The 15,428-nt window shown below is 41.4% G+C and overlaps 1 protein-coding gene across 2 annotated transcripts in view; it reads right to left on the bottom strand.

Annotated features, from left to right (window-relative positions):
• LOC112456275 overlaps positions 1 to 15,428 on the bottom strand; it is a 79,610-nt gene that overhangs the window by 14,081 nt on the left and 50,101 nt on the right. For both annotated transcript variants that reach the window (XM_025018700.1, XM_025018701.1), the window contains exons 2-7: positions 7,374 to 7,624; positions 4,987 to 5,153; positions 4,144 to 4,344; positions 2,338 to 2,904; positions 1,523 to 1,970; positions 137 to 1,025 (exon numbers count right to left, since the gene is read on the bottom strand). In XM_025018700.1, the coding sequence (XP_024874468.1) occupies positions 137 to 1,025; positions 1,523 to 1,970; positions 2,338 to 2,904; positions 4,144 to 4,344; positions 4,987 to 5,153; positions 7,374 to 7,624 (2,523 nt within the window). The remainder of the gene's footprint in view (positions 1 to 136; positions 1,026 to 1,522; positions 1,971 to 2,337; positions 2,905 to 4,143; positions 4,345 to 4,986; positions 5,154 to 7,373; positions 7,625 to 15,428) is intronic.

The raw sequence follows: 15,428 nt of genomic DNA, 5'->3' as shown, positions 1-15,428 counted from the left end.
AACAAAAAATGCTATTAGTAATTTAATATAATGTAATAAAAATTGCAGGCTTAAGCTAAGTTAAAATTTTACCGGAAAAAATTCTTATTTTGATAGGAAGAGCAATGTTGAATAATTGAAATAATAATTGAAATACCTGGATTAAATGTCGTGTGCGCTCCCTTTCTTCTCTTCAGACTATCGGACGAGTAGACGACTTTACCCTCGGAATCTAGAGTGACTCGGGCACCCTGTCTCTTCCTTTCCAACGACGAATCCGGTTTCTTCGGCAACTCGCTCAAACTGACGTATTCCGCGTCTTTCTTGAAGATATCGGAATTGGCGTAGGTGGTAGTCGGTCGGACGGCAGTCATGCCTGATGACGACGACGACGTTGATGATGACGATGAAAGCGGGCCCGCGGGGCGTTTGTCGTTGTTGTTCCTCACGTCGGCTATGGTCACATAGTCGCCGGAGTCTGCATTCGACAGCTCCTGCACGGCTCCGTTCTTCGTGGCGTGCTTCTTACCCGGAAGTACGCCACGAAGCTTGCCCAGAACTCCGCTCAGTGGACTGATTTTGATCGACGACGACGACTGGCCTGTCGTCGTCGGTCTGTCGTTATTGGCGGCCGCCGGCAATACTTGTACGGTGGCATAGAGATTCTTGTCCTGGCCATTGATCACTTCCATCTTGGACGTGCCGACGGTGGCAGACATTAATATCGAACCGCCACCTTGAAGTTCAGTCCTCCTCGTCGGCTCGTTCGTCTTCTTCTCGTTCTGGTCCGTCTCTTTCGCGTGCTCGTCATCGGATACGGGTGGCGTGATCACGCACATCGACGGAATCCGACTAGTCGTGATTGCCGTTTTCGAGCGAATCCTCTCGATTCGCTCGCAGCCCTCCAGATCGCTGGACTCTGAATACTCAAATTCGGAACAGGAACGTCCGGTGCAAGCTGGACTCGAAGCAGATTCAACGGGAGACGAGGATGTGTTGTGACCACTGTCAGGCGATTCGCCGCCGTTTTGATTTTGACCATGAACCTGTTGACAAAATTGAATATATTGAAAATAGAGACGACAGGATAGGCGCTTATACAATTACTTCCTACAAATATTATACGAAGTTTATTACAAGAACATTTAAGAATTTTATGAAATATAAAAAGTTAATTTTTATTATTGTAAATATTTTAATAGAAAAATTGATGTTAGCTTTTTTATATTAATTTAATCAAAAACATAATCTTAACTAACTCACAGATTTTACAGTAGAAGAAAGAATAAAAATTAATAAAAATCCGGTATTTGTCTATATGCACGAGATGCTGGTGTTATATTATTAAATATTAATATATAATTTATATAAATTTCATTTTTTATCGAAAATTCAATATTAATTAATCTTATCTCTATTCAACTTTATTCCATTTTTATAAGGTTTTTAAAATCTCTCTTAATAAATTAATACTCAATTTAATTTTATTTCGCTATCTCGCCTATCTTTTATCGCAGCTAAAAGTATTGACCCTTGAACTCACCATAGCAACAACTGTGAGGCTGGACTTGCGCTCGGGAGGCGGTGGTGCCATAAGTGCGGTGCAAACCGTTCCGGCCGAGCTGGTCGTTGTGGAAGTTGATCCTCTGCCAAATAGTTCGTATTCGTTCTCGACAATCGGCGAGGTAGGATCCGAGCCAACGTCGTTAGTCTTCGTCAAAGGACTCTGCGGCATGAGTTCCTCCTCTCTAAGAGTTTTCAAGCCTGAGTCCATGTGAAATGAAGTGTAATATCCTTCCGTGTCACAAGAGTACACCGACGACGTTTCGCCATCGTCGGAAAAGGGTACCACCGTGATATCCTGTATGATATCCGGTGTTAAAGTACCTTCGGACGTTACCGAGGATGAAGCTGAGGTGTCCCTTCCCTTCAATCGCCTCATGTGACTTAAGGAAGTGGAGGACGTGCCGATCGAAGCTGTCGTCGTGGATCTGAGATAATATATTCGAGTATATTAAACGCATGTAAATTTTTCCTCCAGTCTAAAACAATTTCTTCGCGATCTCTGATTCAGAAGATTAAGGCAAATCTCAATTCGCTGGAATAATCGAAATTTAATTGAATTTCGTACAAAGTTTAAATAACTTCCGTAACTAATTTTCATAACAGAATATATAAATCGTTCTGCTAGGTACACTCAAATATCTAGGATCCATCTTAAAGGTCTGCTGTAATTTTTAGTTAATTAATGATCGCGTTGGAAAATATTCAATTGCCTGTAGAACTAAGAAAATATATAAGACTTCCGTAAATATCATGGGACATTGAGATAATCTCTATTCGATTTCTTCTTCTTACCTGGGCTGATGCGTGGTGGTGGTAGTCTCGCTGCCGATGCTGGCTCTTCCGCTCTCGGATGAAGCGCTCCAGTTTCCGGAGCTCGAGTGCGGTGCGTCGTCGCGGTTGCTGCCCTTCCGTCGTTCTCGCCTCTGGGCGGCGCTTTCGCGTAATTTCACGCTCGGCTGTTTGTTGTCCGTGCTCGGTACCGACACCGGTATGCTGGCCGTGCTCTTGCCGCTCGAGCTGGACGAGCTGGGCTTCCTCTCGTGCGACTTGTCCCTTCTGCGTCTCGTAGTCACCGTCTCGTAAATATTTATCTCCTCCGGCGATCTCGTTTGACCCTGTGTCTGCTCGGTCCTCTCCGCGCTGACCATCGTCGATTCCTGTTGCGGTTGCTGCTGATTCGATTTCGGACTGATCAGTTTCAGTCTGGACATGCCCCACGCCTTCAGCGTGTTGAAGTGCGACTTCTTTTCCGTGGGCGAGTCCTTCTTCGTGGACCCCAAGACGTCCGTGCTCGCCGAGCGATGCGCTCTCGGCGTGGCGCTTGGCAGCGTCTCCTCGGGCTCCTCGCCAGTCGTCTCCCTACAGCGATAAATAATCTCAACGACGTGAATATGAGGCGAAATACTGTAGTGAGTGCGAGCTTCCATCGCGCTTTATAAGAAACGACAGATTCACGCGCAAGCATGCTACGATTAATCACGGATAAACCGTGATACACGATGACGATTTTGTTACAGATTTATTATTCGCGTATATTTCAATTGATACGTAAGTTAGATTGTTAGAGCCTGTGGGAGGTTTCGCGTGCGATATCGCACGACAACGATACCCAGATGATCTGAAACTATTATCACGGCAATGGGAGTATAGTATAAAGGTAGAGTAAGGAAGATTCTTCGTGCTTGGACGACTGCGAAAATATGAGCGCACTTTATCGAGCGTGACAAATCGCCGACTATTTTCGAGGTACAGATCTCTGGATCCGCGCGTCCTTATAGTAACAGAACCGCTGCGATGTATCCGAGCAAAATGTATACTCCTTGGTTATACGAGTATATTTATCATGCCGTAAAAGTTGAAGGAGTCGAGCGTTCAGCGAATGGTCCATTAATCCCATCAATGATAGCGTTTCCTGGTAATCCTTTTTTAAACGACGATGAAAATTTATCTTTATTATATACGGATTGTAAATCGAACAATCTTTTGAAACAGTTACTTTCGCGAAATGTGAAACAATGAAAAACCGACAATATCATTTTAATTCCGGAGTTTAAGGTGATCCTAAAGCCGTGATCCTAGCCGGTTTTTTTCTGTTTTTTCCTTAGCACTAATCTTTTAATTGGCTTTATAGAAATGCAAAATTCTTGTCTAGAATTAAAGTACGTATCAAAATCTAGGTCATGGAGGTCGAATTTATATCAAAAACAAAAAAAAATTAATATTTTTTGTTATACGCGACGACCACCACATATAAATTCGACCACCATGACCTAGATTTTGATGCGTACTTTAATTCTAGACAAGAATTTTGCATTTCTATAAAGCCAATTAAAAGATTAGTGCTAAGAAAAAAAACGAAAAAAACCGGCTAGGATCACGGCTTTAGGATCACCTTAAATAGTATGTATAATAGCACTTCATAAAGCAGAATTTTAATTACATTAATTTGGAATACAAAATATAAAAAATAACGGAAAACCGTTTGCTCACACAATCCGAAATTGTAGTAACTAAAAGAGTAATGAGTAAAGTAGGGGAGAGAAGTTCTGAGAAAATTCTTCAGTTTGGAATTAAAGGGTTAACTATGGCAACACTAACCCTCCGATAGCTTGTCGAATCTCCTTCTGATCGGTACCGGCGATCGTATTTCGTCTCTTCCCTCTCGGCCTGCGTGGCCGCGATCTCCTCTTCACCGTCGTTTCCTGAGTTTCTGGCCCTGACAGCAAGGACCTCCTCCTCATCGACATTCTTTCGAAACCTCGTCCGCTCACATCCACCGCTACGATTTCCGCCGGGAATCTACGATGAAAGCGTACATTTCGGGATCACAATAGAGAGCTTGTCGGTCTGCCATTGATACAAAACTGAATGGACCCGGAGGAAGAGCATATCAAGTCGCGTAACAGGAAACCGTGTGACAGACTTTTGACTTGTACACGCTTATATGTATTAGTTTATATATAAACCATGTAAGATTGCATTAATTTGGCGGGAAACTTCTCATAAATTGCTCTATAAATTAACGATTTTCAATCTCCTTTGGTAATCTTTGCCGATCTGTTTTCTTTCTCTAATGTTAAATCAATAACATTTGCATTAATTAGATATTGAAACACACGATCATTTTTTAAAATACAGTTAAAAATGCATTATATCAAATTTTCTAAAATATTTAATCTTAATAATTAAATATTTAATCTTTCCTAAAATAAAGAATCTATTATATATCCTTATATAAATAAGAATCTAAAATCTAATGACAGTGAAAAAATATGTCGAAAATTTGACCAAAAATAAGTTTTTGATATTTTATCAAGATTATCGATCATAAATCATATCCTCAATGATGAAAAGATTTTCCTGTCTCTCTATTTCGTGTGGCGGTTTCTACAATTCCCGTTCTATCGGCAATCAAGCGACGTATTGAGATAAACCGCTTACTTGAGCGCGATAGCCTGAACCTGTTCCTCGGGGCTGGGTAGCTTGTGATCGACGGCATCGTCGCCGGTCGTGTCGCCCAAGATCCTGGACGAGCAGTCCGGCGGTACGGTGACGTCGCCGAGCGCTTCGGTAGATGTCCATCTTCGAAGATCTTCGATAGCAGCCGGCTGCAATAGAATAATCAAACAGAATAATAAATACACGCACAGTAAAGCCGCCTATCTATACAATATTTCTTTTCGTATGCTTTACGTAATTATCCATATTTATCGCCACTTTTGTCTCTTTGAACATGGGCAGATAATATATATCAGATTATTAAACTTTGTATATTTATATTCAATATATAATATATCTAAAAAGGTATAATTATAAAATATATTCGATAACTATTGGCATTATGTAGTGGAGTAGGTATCTTTTTTATTATCGTTTTTCTTATTGATTTTTATGACAAAATTCTTGTGAATTAATCTGCTGTTACAAAATCGAGAAATTGCTTCTTGGGTAGCCAAGTAAATATAGCGAATACTTGAGGAAGCGATGTGCCGTGTGAAAGAATTGTGCTATTTTGTATGTACGTGTTTGCATGGTGTTGTTACGCGACCTGGTCCCAGAGCACATAACAAATGACTCGTTTCTATCTTCCGCGGGACCCGGGACCCCCGCAACAAGGGGGTCGCCTTCCGTTCACCCTGCGGGAAACTCGACGCCGCGAAGGAAGAGGAACGAATGACGTGCTTTACGCGCTGCGGCACCTGCGTGGGTGTTAACTGTTGTCGGGGTGTCACCTCGCCGACCAGTGCGAGTTTCACGCACGGGATACGGAACGGATTGGGTTCCGACCGTCTGCCAACTTTTCCACACGACGCACTAGCCGTTGTTCGCGACTAATCCGTGTAAACGGTCGGACCATTGTGCAAGTTTTAATTTTGCATACTCGAGAAACAATAGGAAGCCAGAAAAAAGCGATTTTAAAAATATTCATTCATTCTAATTACTTCAATCAATTTTATGTATTACAAAAACTCCTAAATATGATTAGATTGAAGTGTACAGAATTAATTTACAATATTTTAAATTGATACATTAAATTAATTTGTATTTTTTAATACTGTTAAAATAAGTATCAAAATTTAATATTGTTTCACATAAAGCCAAGTCATATAGAATGCGTACATGTAGGTATATATGTGTGTTCACATTCGATCAATTTATCTTGAAAGTCATCCTTGGTCCTGAATCTTTAACGGAAGATAATCTATGGAATTGACATTCCTCTGCTTGTCAAGTACAGTATTACTGTCATATTGTAATTGTGTGTCGTGAGTGACAATCTCCGTTTGATATAAACCGGTTTAACGTCGATTCAAGTGCAGAGAAAAATGCAAGTTAATCGTCGACACATTTGACGTCGAGGGAAGAGGAAACGCTGCTCGGCGAAATTACCGGTACTGTTTCGAAGAAACGGGGTTCGATCCTATGAACTCTTCAATTATACCGTGAAAGTTAATTACGTTGAATTAAGTAGGCAAAGAGGTCAGATTTGATTCTGCTTGGCATTTGTAAGTTAATCTCACGTTGAGGATTATTGAGTCATGCACCATAATCTCTTATGTTCGGTCATCCGATACCGACCAATGCCTGAACTCAATACACTCAGTTGTTTCTTCCGTGTTTCGCGAAGTCAATGCGAACAGTGTAACTGCGGCGATGAACTGAGTTGCATAACGCATTGAGAAAATATATGTGCTCGTATGAATGCGCTGCCTGTGCAATTTTCTCATTCGGCAAAAAGATTTCGCTATGCGCCACAAATGATCAGATAATCGCGCGTGGTAAAGTTATTATAGATTCTAACGAAATATGTGAATTTCTGATGAACTTCTTAGGTGCGAACATTAAATTTGAAAAACAATAAAAAATGTATCTATTCAATCTGTTGCTTAATTCGTGCATGTATTCCATGAATTCAAAAACCTCTTAATTTGTTGGTGTATGCCTATAAATTCATTATTTCAAAATATATTAGAATCAATATAAAGAATTTTTTACAATATATAATCTCGGAATCTTGAAAAATTGACTGCTATATTAAGGGCCGGTTGTTCCAACCTGTTGGTAAGCTAACTAATAGTTAAATTATATGTCTATCTTTGTTTAATGTAAAGGATAAACAAAGACATATATATGATTTAACTATTAGTTAGCTTACCAACAGGTTGGAACAATCGGGCCTAAAGGATGTTGATAACAGTATAGAATTAAAGAATATTTGACATTGATTGATCTGAAACTAACTTGGAACGCGCGCGGAGAAAAATACCAATCGCGGATGAGAATATGTCCTGACATTTTCATAGAGAAAGAGAGAGGAATGTACTTACGACTCTAGACTCGATGTCGAGGCTTTGGTCCCGTCTCCTCTTACCGAGGACCGGCGTGCAAAGGAACATATCCATCGAGCTGCCATCCCTCCTCAAGGAATCTAAACTTCGTACGGCAACTATAGCAGCGAGCTCGTACAACTCCCTCAGGGCCTTCGGCCTCGTGTCCGTCGTGAACAGTCTCGTCGATGGTTTATTCGTGACGTGAAAATGCTCCGTCCTCGCCGCGAAAGTACAGATATCCGATTCCGCTGTAACACGAAGAATACGAGGCCTTAACGATCGCCTTGTCGCCTAAGAGATTGTAGTCAAACTGTTACATGGTAGAGTCGCGTGTTTATCTAATTCCCATCACTTATCCTGATACATTGCACGTAACGATAACATAGCGATAAATTTCTTTGGTATTTCTTTCTCGAGGTAATTTCATCTCTTGGCGTACCGTTACACTTCTTTCAGATATGTAATTTTTTATATAATAATTATGCAAAAGTATGGGACAAATGGAATTGTAAATATTACAACTATGATTGGAGACCTTTTATCATATTTTACATTCATATATCTCATAAATATAAGCATGTATTAAAATTCTAATTAAATATAAAACTAAAAAAAGTATTTTAGATTTCTCTTATTAAAGACAATTATTATTACAGATTATAGATAGAGATTATTAAGATGATCTCTTATTAAAGATATTAACGATTAATATATTCACATTAATGGCATTTAAAGTACTTGTAAACATATACAAATACTTTCTAAAAAAGAAATTCTCTAAAAAAGGGAAAGAGAAAGATTTATTATCGGGGGACAAGGAAGGGTTTACTAATCAGATAGAAAAAGACTGTGCTCTCGCGCCTCTCGAATTTAAGAGGCGCTCACGACCGCATCCTTTTTTCTTTACAGCCGTTCTATAATACGGCATTTCATCTCCGTAATATACTTTTTTGCCGGTCGTATGTGGCGGGCGGATATCACGCCGCTGACATATCTTAACTGTAAACATGTTCCATTCACGGTTTCTTGCACCGCAACGCACGCAGGGCCCGGGTATGAAATCAGTAAAAAACCTAACTCATGCCACCCGCGCTCGAGGGGCACGCTTGATTCGACGTTTCCGGTTGTTTTCAGAAACGGTTTCTTCCGCGACGAAGCCGGGGCTTTAATCTCCGACAACGAGGTCCTTCCTAACGTTTTCAATTGCATGTCTAGAGAGGGGGCAATAATCCCATAGTGCACATTAATTATAAAATAACAGTTTATTTGAAAAAATATCGTAAATAAATTAAAATAAGTAGTTGAATTATAATCTATATCAATAAAGTATGGCATTTCTTTCTCTAATTTGAAAAAATTACGTTCAAAGCGATTTATTTTTAATTAACAAACGCATGCAGGTATAATTATGGTCATTATATTTATTATTTATTAATTTCTTGACTCTCTAATTTTTTCGTGTATGATATTTTATATTTCTAAATAATGTTAGATTTAGAAGGAAGCTTGAAATATACTGGTGCTTTTATCGAAAATTTCCTTCATAAAGAGTGGCACAAAATCGTGCAGACTCACTGTATCCTGGCACACTCGCACACACACGTGAAACATGTGAATTGAATGACGGATGAGTCATAACGTTTGATTCGTGTTTTTATCGGCGACGTGATCGTCGAACAATGAAATCCCGTAAACACCTCCGCGCTCACGGACAATTAGTTCCGTTATTCAGAAAGATCCTTAATTGCATGACTTTTTTTAAAATCAATCTTTCGGCTTGACAACGCATAGCGCATATACGTCTCGCAGCGCTATATGAAGTGCTTTCATTATCGCATGCTTCTTGTGTTTTCTCCCGTTGTTCGCCTTTTGTTTCGCACAATACCGCGAAGGGTTAATCACCATCAGTCCGAACACGCGATAGGGTCCGTATTTCCCATTAGAACTTCGTTCCCTACGAGCTCGCCGCGCATCCAATAACGTTTACGCTCGATTCGCATGCTCGATTTGCCCTCTGACGCTATGATGGAAAGGCTGTTCTGCGGAATGCGATTTGCTTCGTAAAGCTCCGTCTAGGAAACTAACTACCGGCTAATGAACTTGTAATTATATAATCTAAAAGTCAAATTACAATTTTATCATCGCGATTTATTAAAACTTGTGTTGGTACAAACAACTTGAGATATTTTACAATCTCAATTTATTAAGATTATTAAATCTATATAAACTAATTGTAAGAATTATATATTTAATTTATTTAAAAAAAATAAAATTTCACGATTCTAACTTACAAAAATTGATGTCTTTCACACGATTTCCTCAAAAAAATTTTGTAAAAATTTTGAAGCGAGCGCTGTATTCTTTCAATTCTTCGGCGTCCACGCTCCAAATGGCTTCTGGAATACTTCGGTATTAAGAGTTACGCTAACGGTTCATTACGAAGCAAGGTAGTAATATCGCACGACTGCTCCGGGCATTTATGCCATAGTGTATAAACAGAGCGATGCGTGTACGTGCGGGCCGCGAGCGAGAGAGACTCGCCAGTGTTCTGCCAAGCTGCAGTCCGATTCGATACAATCGTCCGTGGAGTATTTCTTACTAACCGTCTGTAACCTCGGAAGCCGATGCACATAACTACATAGCCGGTACAACCTTCTGCGCGGACGAGCGGGGGATCGACCTTCCTCCGTGATGTTCTGCAATCTCATCGCGCGCGCGAATAATCGAGATTGGAGCCGAAGCTCTGTTTCAGCGTACAGATGCCTCTAAAAAAATTATCGTCTTCGTGCAAGCGTTACTTTTTGCCATTTTCAAGCAATTATTGATAAAAATGTCGATTTAATTGTTTTAACTGAGCACCAAGATTAATGATTCTGCTAACATTTTCGTAAAAAAAGTGACTCTTTACAACATATAGATATTATTTTTACATTAAAAGAAAGACCTTCATTACAGTCGGTCCGAATTTTTACAATCAAAACTAGTCAATATTAGAAACGTAGCAATAGTGAGACTGACATTTTTTCATTCTCGCGCGAAATGAAACGAGTAAAAATGAAATATTAACAAACATTTCAATTGGAAAAAAAAACAACTAGCAGTTTTGTATTGTACGTTGGGTGGAGAATGTGTTCGGATGCATTTCGAAGCGCGTTTGCAGAGCCGAGCTCTCGTCTCGATAAATGCGCGGCGAGCGGCATTAAGCGCGTCACGGCTGTTAGTAAAAGAGGGCCGGACTCCGCGGAGATTTTTTACAGACGCCAGAAGAGAGCGAGTTACGAGTCAAGGCCGGCTGCACAGGTTGCTCGGTCATGAGAATAGAAATATGAGCGGGTAGGCATGGCCGCGTGTTCGTAATAGTTGCACACCTGAGTAAGCACCGGCCGCGGCTCCGCGCGCGCACGCATCCCGATCTCTCGCAATAATAGGCTTCGAGCTATTCGCAATCGTTTCTCACAAATCAGCACGATCCACTATATAACCGCGGCCGGCACGAGCTAATTACAATAGTAGCTTGGCAGCGACGTATGAGGCCCGACAAGTAATGATAGAACCGCTTCAATGCACTCAACTTCAACGTGAGGTAGAATTTGTTTGTAAGAAATAAACGCGGAATTGCTCGGTGTTCTATGTTGCGAGATGGGGTTCTGAAAATTTAATAAATTTCTAGTTTACATGGTTGCAAGGTATTGGCCATCAAAATATTTAATATTGAAAATTGCTTCTCGAAAAAGAAATCGACTCCGAATCAATCGAAGAATTTACGGACAAAAAATAAGTCGTGGGGCCCACCATTAAGAATACCTGGAAAAGAAACACGAGAAAAAGGTTCTATTTATTTTTTCATCCAGCTCCTCGCTATATTCTCTTTCATCTTATTTTCCATTAACGTCTATCCGAATCCGGTGTGCACTTTCAACTGTCCGGATTCGTCTGCGCGGAGGGCGCGGAGATAGTCACGCTGAGGTTTCGCAACATCCGGCGGATCTCTCTCGACTCTCGTTCGACTCTCTCGACTCCACCGCTAGCGAAAGCGTGGAATCGTCGTTGATCGGATGGCACGAAGCGAGCGGTTCGACGAATCGAGAGACCGGCGCGAGACGAGCCGAAGGAGGACAACGAGAGAGAAAGAGAGTGAGAGAGAGGGAGAGAAGAAACACAGAGATGGGCAAGAAGAAACGACGAAGGGGAGGGAGGAGGAGGAGGAGATGAAGAAGAAGGCTAAGAGGAGGAGGACGAGGGAGAGGAGCAGGCAGATTCTCGATGGTGAAGAGCCGGTCGGCCCGTGGGAGGTCCGCTGTAGCCGATGAGCCTCGGCTGTGCAAAGTGCCCCGAAGGGCCGCTCGCGCGGCCCTTCAGAGGGACCGACAGACGGCTTACCGGTTGCTCCGGCCCCCTCGCAGGCCGGGGCTCAAACCAAGATATCAAGAAAGCGCGTAATTCATGGTTGCCTCTCTCTCTCTCTCTCTCTCTCTCTGCTCTCAGAGAGCAGAGAGAGAGAGAGAGAGAGAGAGAGAGAGAGAGAGAGAGAGAGAGAGAGAGAGAGAGAGAGCGCAAACCGGACTTGGATTAGCCCCTTTGTCGAGAGTGCCTAGGATTAGTTCTGGACTTCCCCGTATGCTGCACTTCTCGCGAATTTGGACAAGCCGACGTTGATTGCGTTGCGAGCGACTATTGATTTTGAAAATAAATCAAAAAGATTCGATTGGCCTTCCCAAGGATATAGATAATTTTAGATTGCGCTATACAGTACGCAAGAATCGATCCGTTCTAAGATGAAATTGTATTTCTTTATTAGCCTCGTCTAAGTCGAATTATTTCTAGAAAGTCAAAAATAAGTCTACGTGTGATTCGTGAACTTTGCAAATGTGGAATAGCAGTAATGCAAAGCGGTGATGCAAACGTAATATTATGAATATTAATCTTCGTGATAAACTTAGATTACATCTCTCTTTAACTGATTAGAATCTTAAAAAGACTTCATACAATATATGACTCGCTCTTTCGCGAATTCGGCACACGGAGGCCGTGAATAATATGCTGTGCGAGCGCGAGCATTGATCTGTGCCGATGATAAATCGGCGATGGTATCTCGGATCGAAGTGGATATAAGGTGGAACACCGTGACACACGAGATGATGTATTACGTGATGATCTTAACGAGTAACATAATTGTTACACAGGAAGAAACTCGCTGCAATAATAATTGGGAATGTAATCGTCGTAAACGATTACTCATCATTACGTCAACCCCGAATGCATCTCTCTGTCGTCATGCCGTGCTAATTGTATACGTCGACACGCGTATACGCCGTGGCGCGACCGACGGTCGACGATCGACAGACACGATCTATCAGGGCCTCTAATTACGACACGTACCAGCGTTGTAAGGCCCGCGGTACGGGAGAGAGATCGTCCGGTCGATCTTCTCGACAAAAACCCGGAATCTCCGGAGAACGAACCTGCAGGGAAGTGGGAACCCGGTCGTCACGTAACGCTCGTATTCGAATACCAACGGGGCCCGTTTATCTCTCTTCCCTTCCCTTTGCCTCGCTCTGCCCCGTGCGTCGTGCCCACGGGGCCCCTGACGGATGGCGTAAGCACGCATCTACAGACCCGGGGTTTCGCAGTCGGGTAAACACAGACCCGCGGCAGGTTGGGGACTCCGTGTAATCGCGAGCAAAACAAGTTCGCGCGCGAGGCCCGCCGGATACGTGTTTCGGAACCTGAGCCCCCTTTTGTCCGCCACGTTCGTCAGGGAGAGAGAGAAAAAGAGAGAAGACGAAACGATAAAGGAAAGAGTTGAAAAAAGAGAGAGACATCGTTTTTCTAAATAATATTTATATACTCGGAAAATAAATAAGCTCGGAGATTATGTCTCTCCATGATTTATGATGTTATCATATATAAAAAATACTGGTTATGGTTAATGTTTGTACAAAACGTACGTGATAGTTAGAATACTACAAGTTTTGGCATGTAAACTTTAGAATGAAAAAATATGCCACTTATTATCCATATGTTTTAAAATTCGATCTTGCTATTCAACATTAGAAATTAGAAAGATTATAAAAAATGTAGTTCACTGATATAAATGGAAAAATTTATTAATATACAATTAATGTTTGTAATAGTTGAAACAACAAGTTAAAAATTGAAGTAATAATTTAAATAGTTGAACAATTTGAATAAGGAATCGAAAAAGCTTCACTAAGAAAAGATGAAGAACTAGTAGAGGAACAAAGAGAGGAAACGACTAGGAGGAGAGAAAGGCTGAATAAAAGCGGCGAAGAGGAGTGAGAAGGAATGAGGGGAAAAAGGGACAAGGAGCGGGAGGAGGAAGAGAGGGAAGGCAGTCAGTGAGGCAAAAGGGAGGCTGAGAGAATCGTGCGAGGGGCAAGGTGAGGTAAGGTGGAATGCGGTTACGGTAGATCGCGGACCAGTCCTCGTACAGGTCCTGCAAGGCCCGACGGGGCCCACGAAGAAAAAAAAACGACAAGAACGATGAGTACCCCGCCGCCAGGTCCCACCAGATCCCGAAGATCGCCGCCGTCGCCGTCGCCGCAGCCGCCGCCATTCACTACCGGACCCGCGTGTGCACGCTTGTGTTAGCTGGCCCAATAAATTTCCGTCGTTTTATAACGCCGACCTGTGCGCGACCCGGCCTATCTACGACTACCGAGATTACGCTCGCAGGGCTCGCACCTGATTCCTCCCCCGTCGGGGGGAAAATAGAAGACCCGATTGTCCTGGAAAGCCGACACGATAGCGCAATCGTGTGGCCGATAAGACCCGGCAGATTTTCTCGGAATCAAATGTCCGTTGCATTTACAAACACCCTGATCTCATATTTATTCGTTATACTTCGCGATTTTTCTAATCACCCATCATTGAATCGAAATAGCATAAAAATGAAGAGAAAGATGCTCGATAATATAAACGCATTAAATTTTAATTAATTATGAATTGGGCATTTGTCTTCTTTAAAGAGATCTCTGTGAAAAAGTTATGAAAATATCTTGAACTTATCTCGAAGAGATAAAGTCTCGGATAAAGTAGAATCTTATTCTGCACATTATGGATGAATCGATGCATTTTACTGCTGCTTTTTACGAGTGACCATACGCGCAATATCAGCAACCGGGGATAATATTTCAACGTAACCGCAGCCGCTCGCTACGATTCACTTTCGCCCTGAAATAAATTCGGCTTTCCGCAGAGAGCACGAGTAATGTTTCAACGAAGTTGCAGGATCTTTTTTCTTCTCTCTCTCTCTCTCTCTCACTCTCACTCATACTCGTTGGGACGCATACTCGTTTCTCAGGATTGGGGCTCGTCAAAATGCAGAGGGAGTTCCCGATTGCTTGCCAGGACATCACTCCTGCGGAAAGAGTGACGCATTCTCCTGCCAGAAACCTGCCACCGTCCCGCCGATCCCATTAACTTCTTCAAATTGCTTGGCACAGCGAAAGTGCGAAAAATATTTCCTGAATCCCATTTCATCAATCTTTATTCAATATTATAATACATCATGAAATGAAATTAGAATTGAATTTTTTAAATTTAAAATCATCTAATAATACTTATTCACTTCATTTTAAATGAGAAATTTTATAAGAATTGAATTTTTTCTTTATTTTATCTTTATTACATCTATATCACATAATTATATATATAAATTTCGTTATATTAAATTCTTAGTCTTTCCATTTTTATTTTTTATACGAAAAACAAAATAATCAATTATTGCGAAATTATTCGTTATTTCATCATTGTGTTTTCCGACAGTAGTCGTGTATGTAGAATGAATCAAGTTTTGAATATGAGACGCAGGGTACGAGAGTTTATTGAATGCGTGCATTATGACGTAAAGGAGGGACCTCGTTAATGCCAAACTGAAATGGGAGGTTTATGACTGGCAAGGACATTATGTAGAATTTGACCGTCTCGAAAAAGGGTTTATTGACACAGCAGAAAGCATGCAGTTAATATCAAAATTCCATTACCATTCACCAGTTTAGGATGATTAATCACTAATATTGGAGAAATAGA

The sequence above is a fragment of the Temnothorax curvispinosus genome, unplaced genomic scaffold, assembly GCF_003070985.1.
Source record: "Temnothorax curvispinosus isolate PA1 unplaced genomic scaffold, ASM307098v1 QBEX01006721.1, whole genome shotgun sequence".
Classification (NCBI taxonomy): domain Eukaryota; kingdom Metazoa; phylum Arthropoda; class Insecta; order Hymenoptera; family Formicidae; genus Temnothorax; species Temnothorax curvispinosus.
This window is presented reverse-complemented; position numbering and strand designations above follow the sequence as displayed.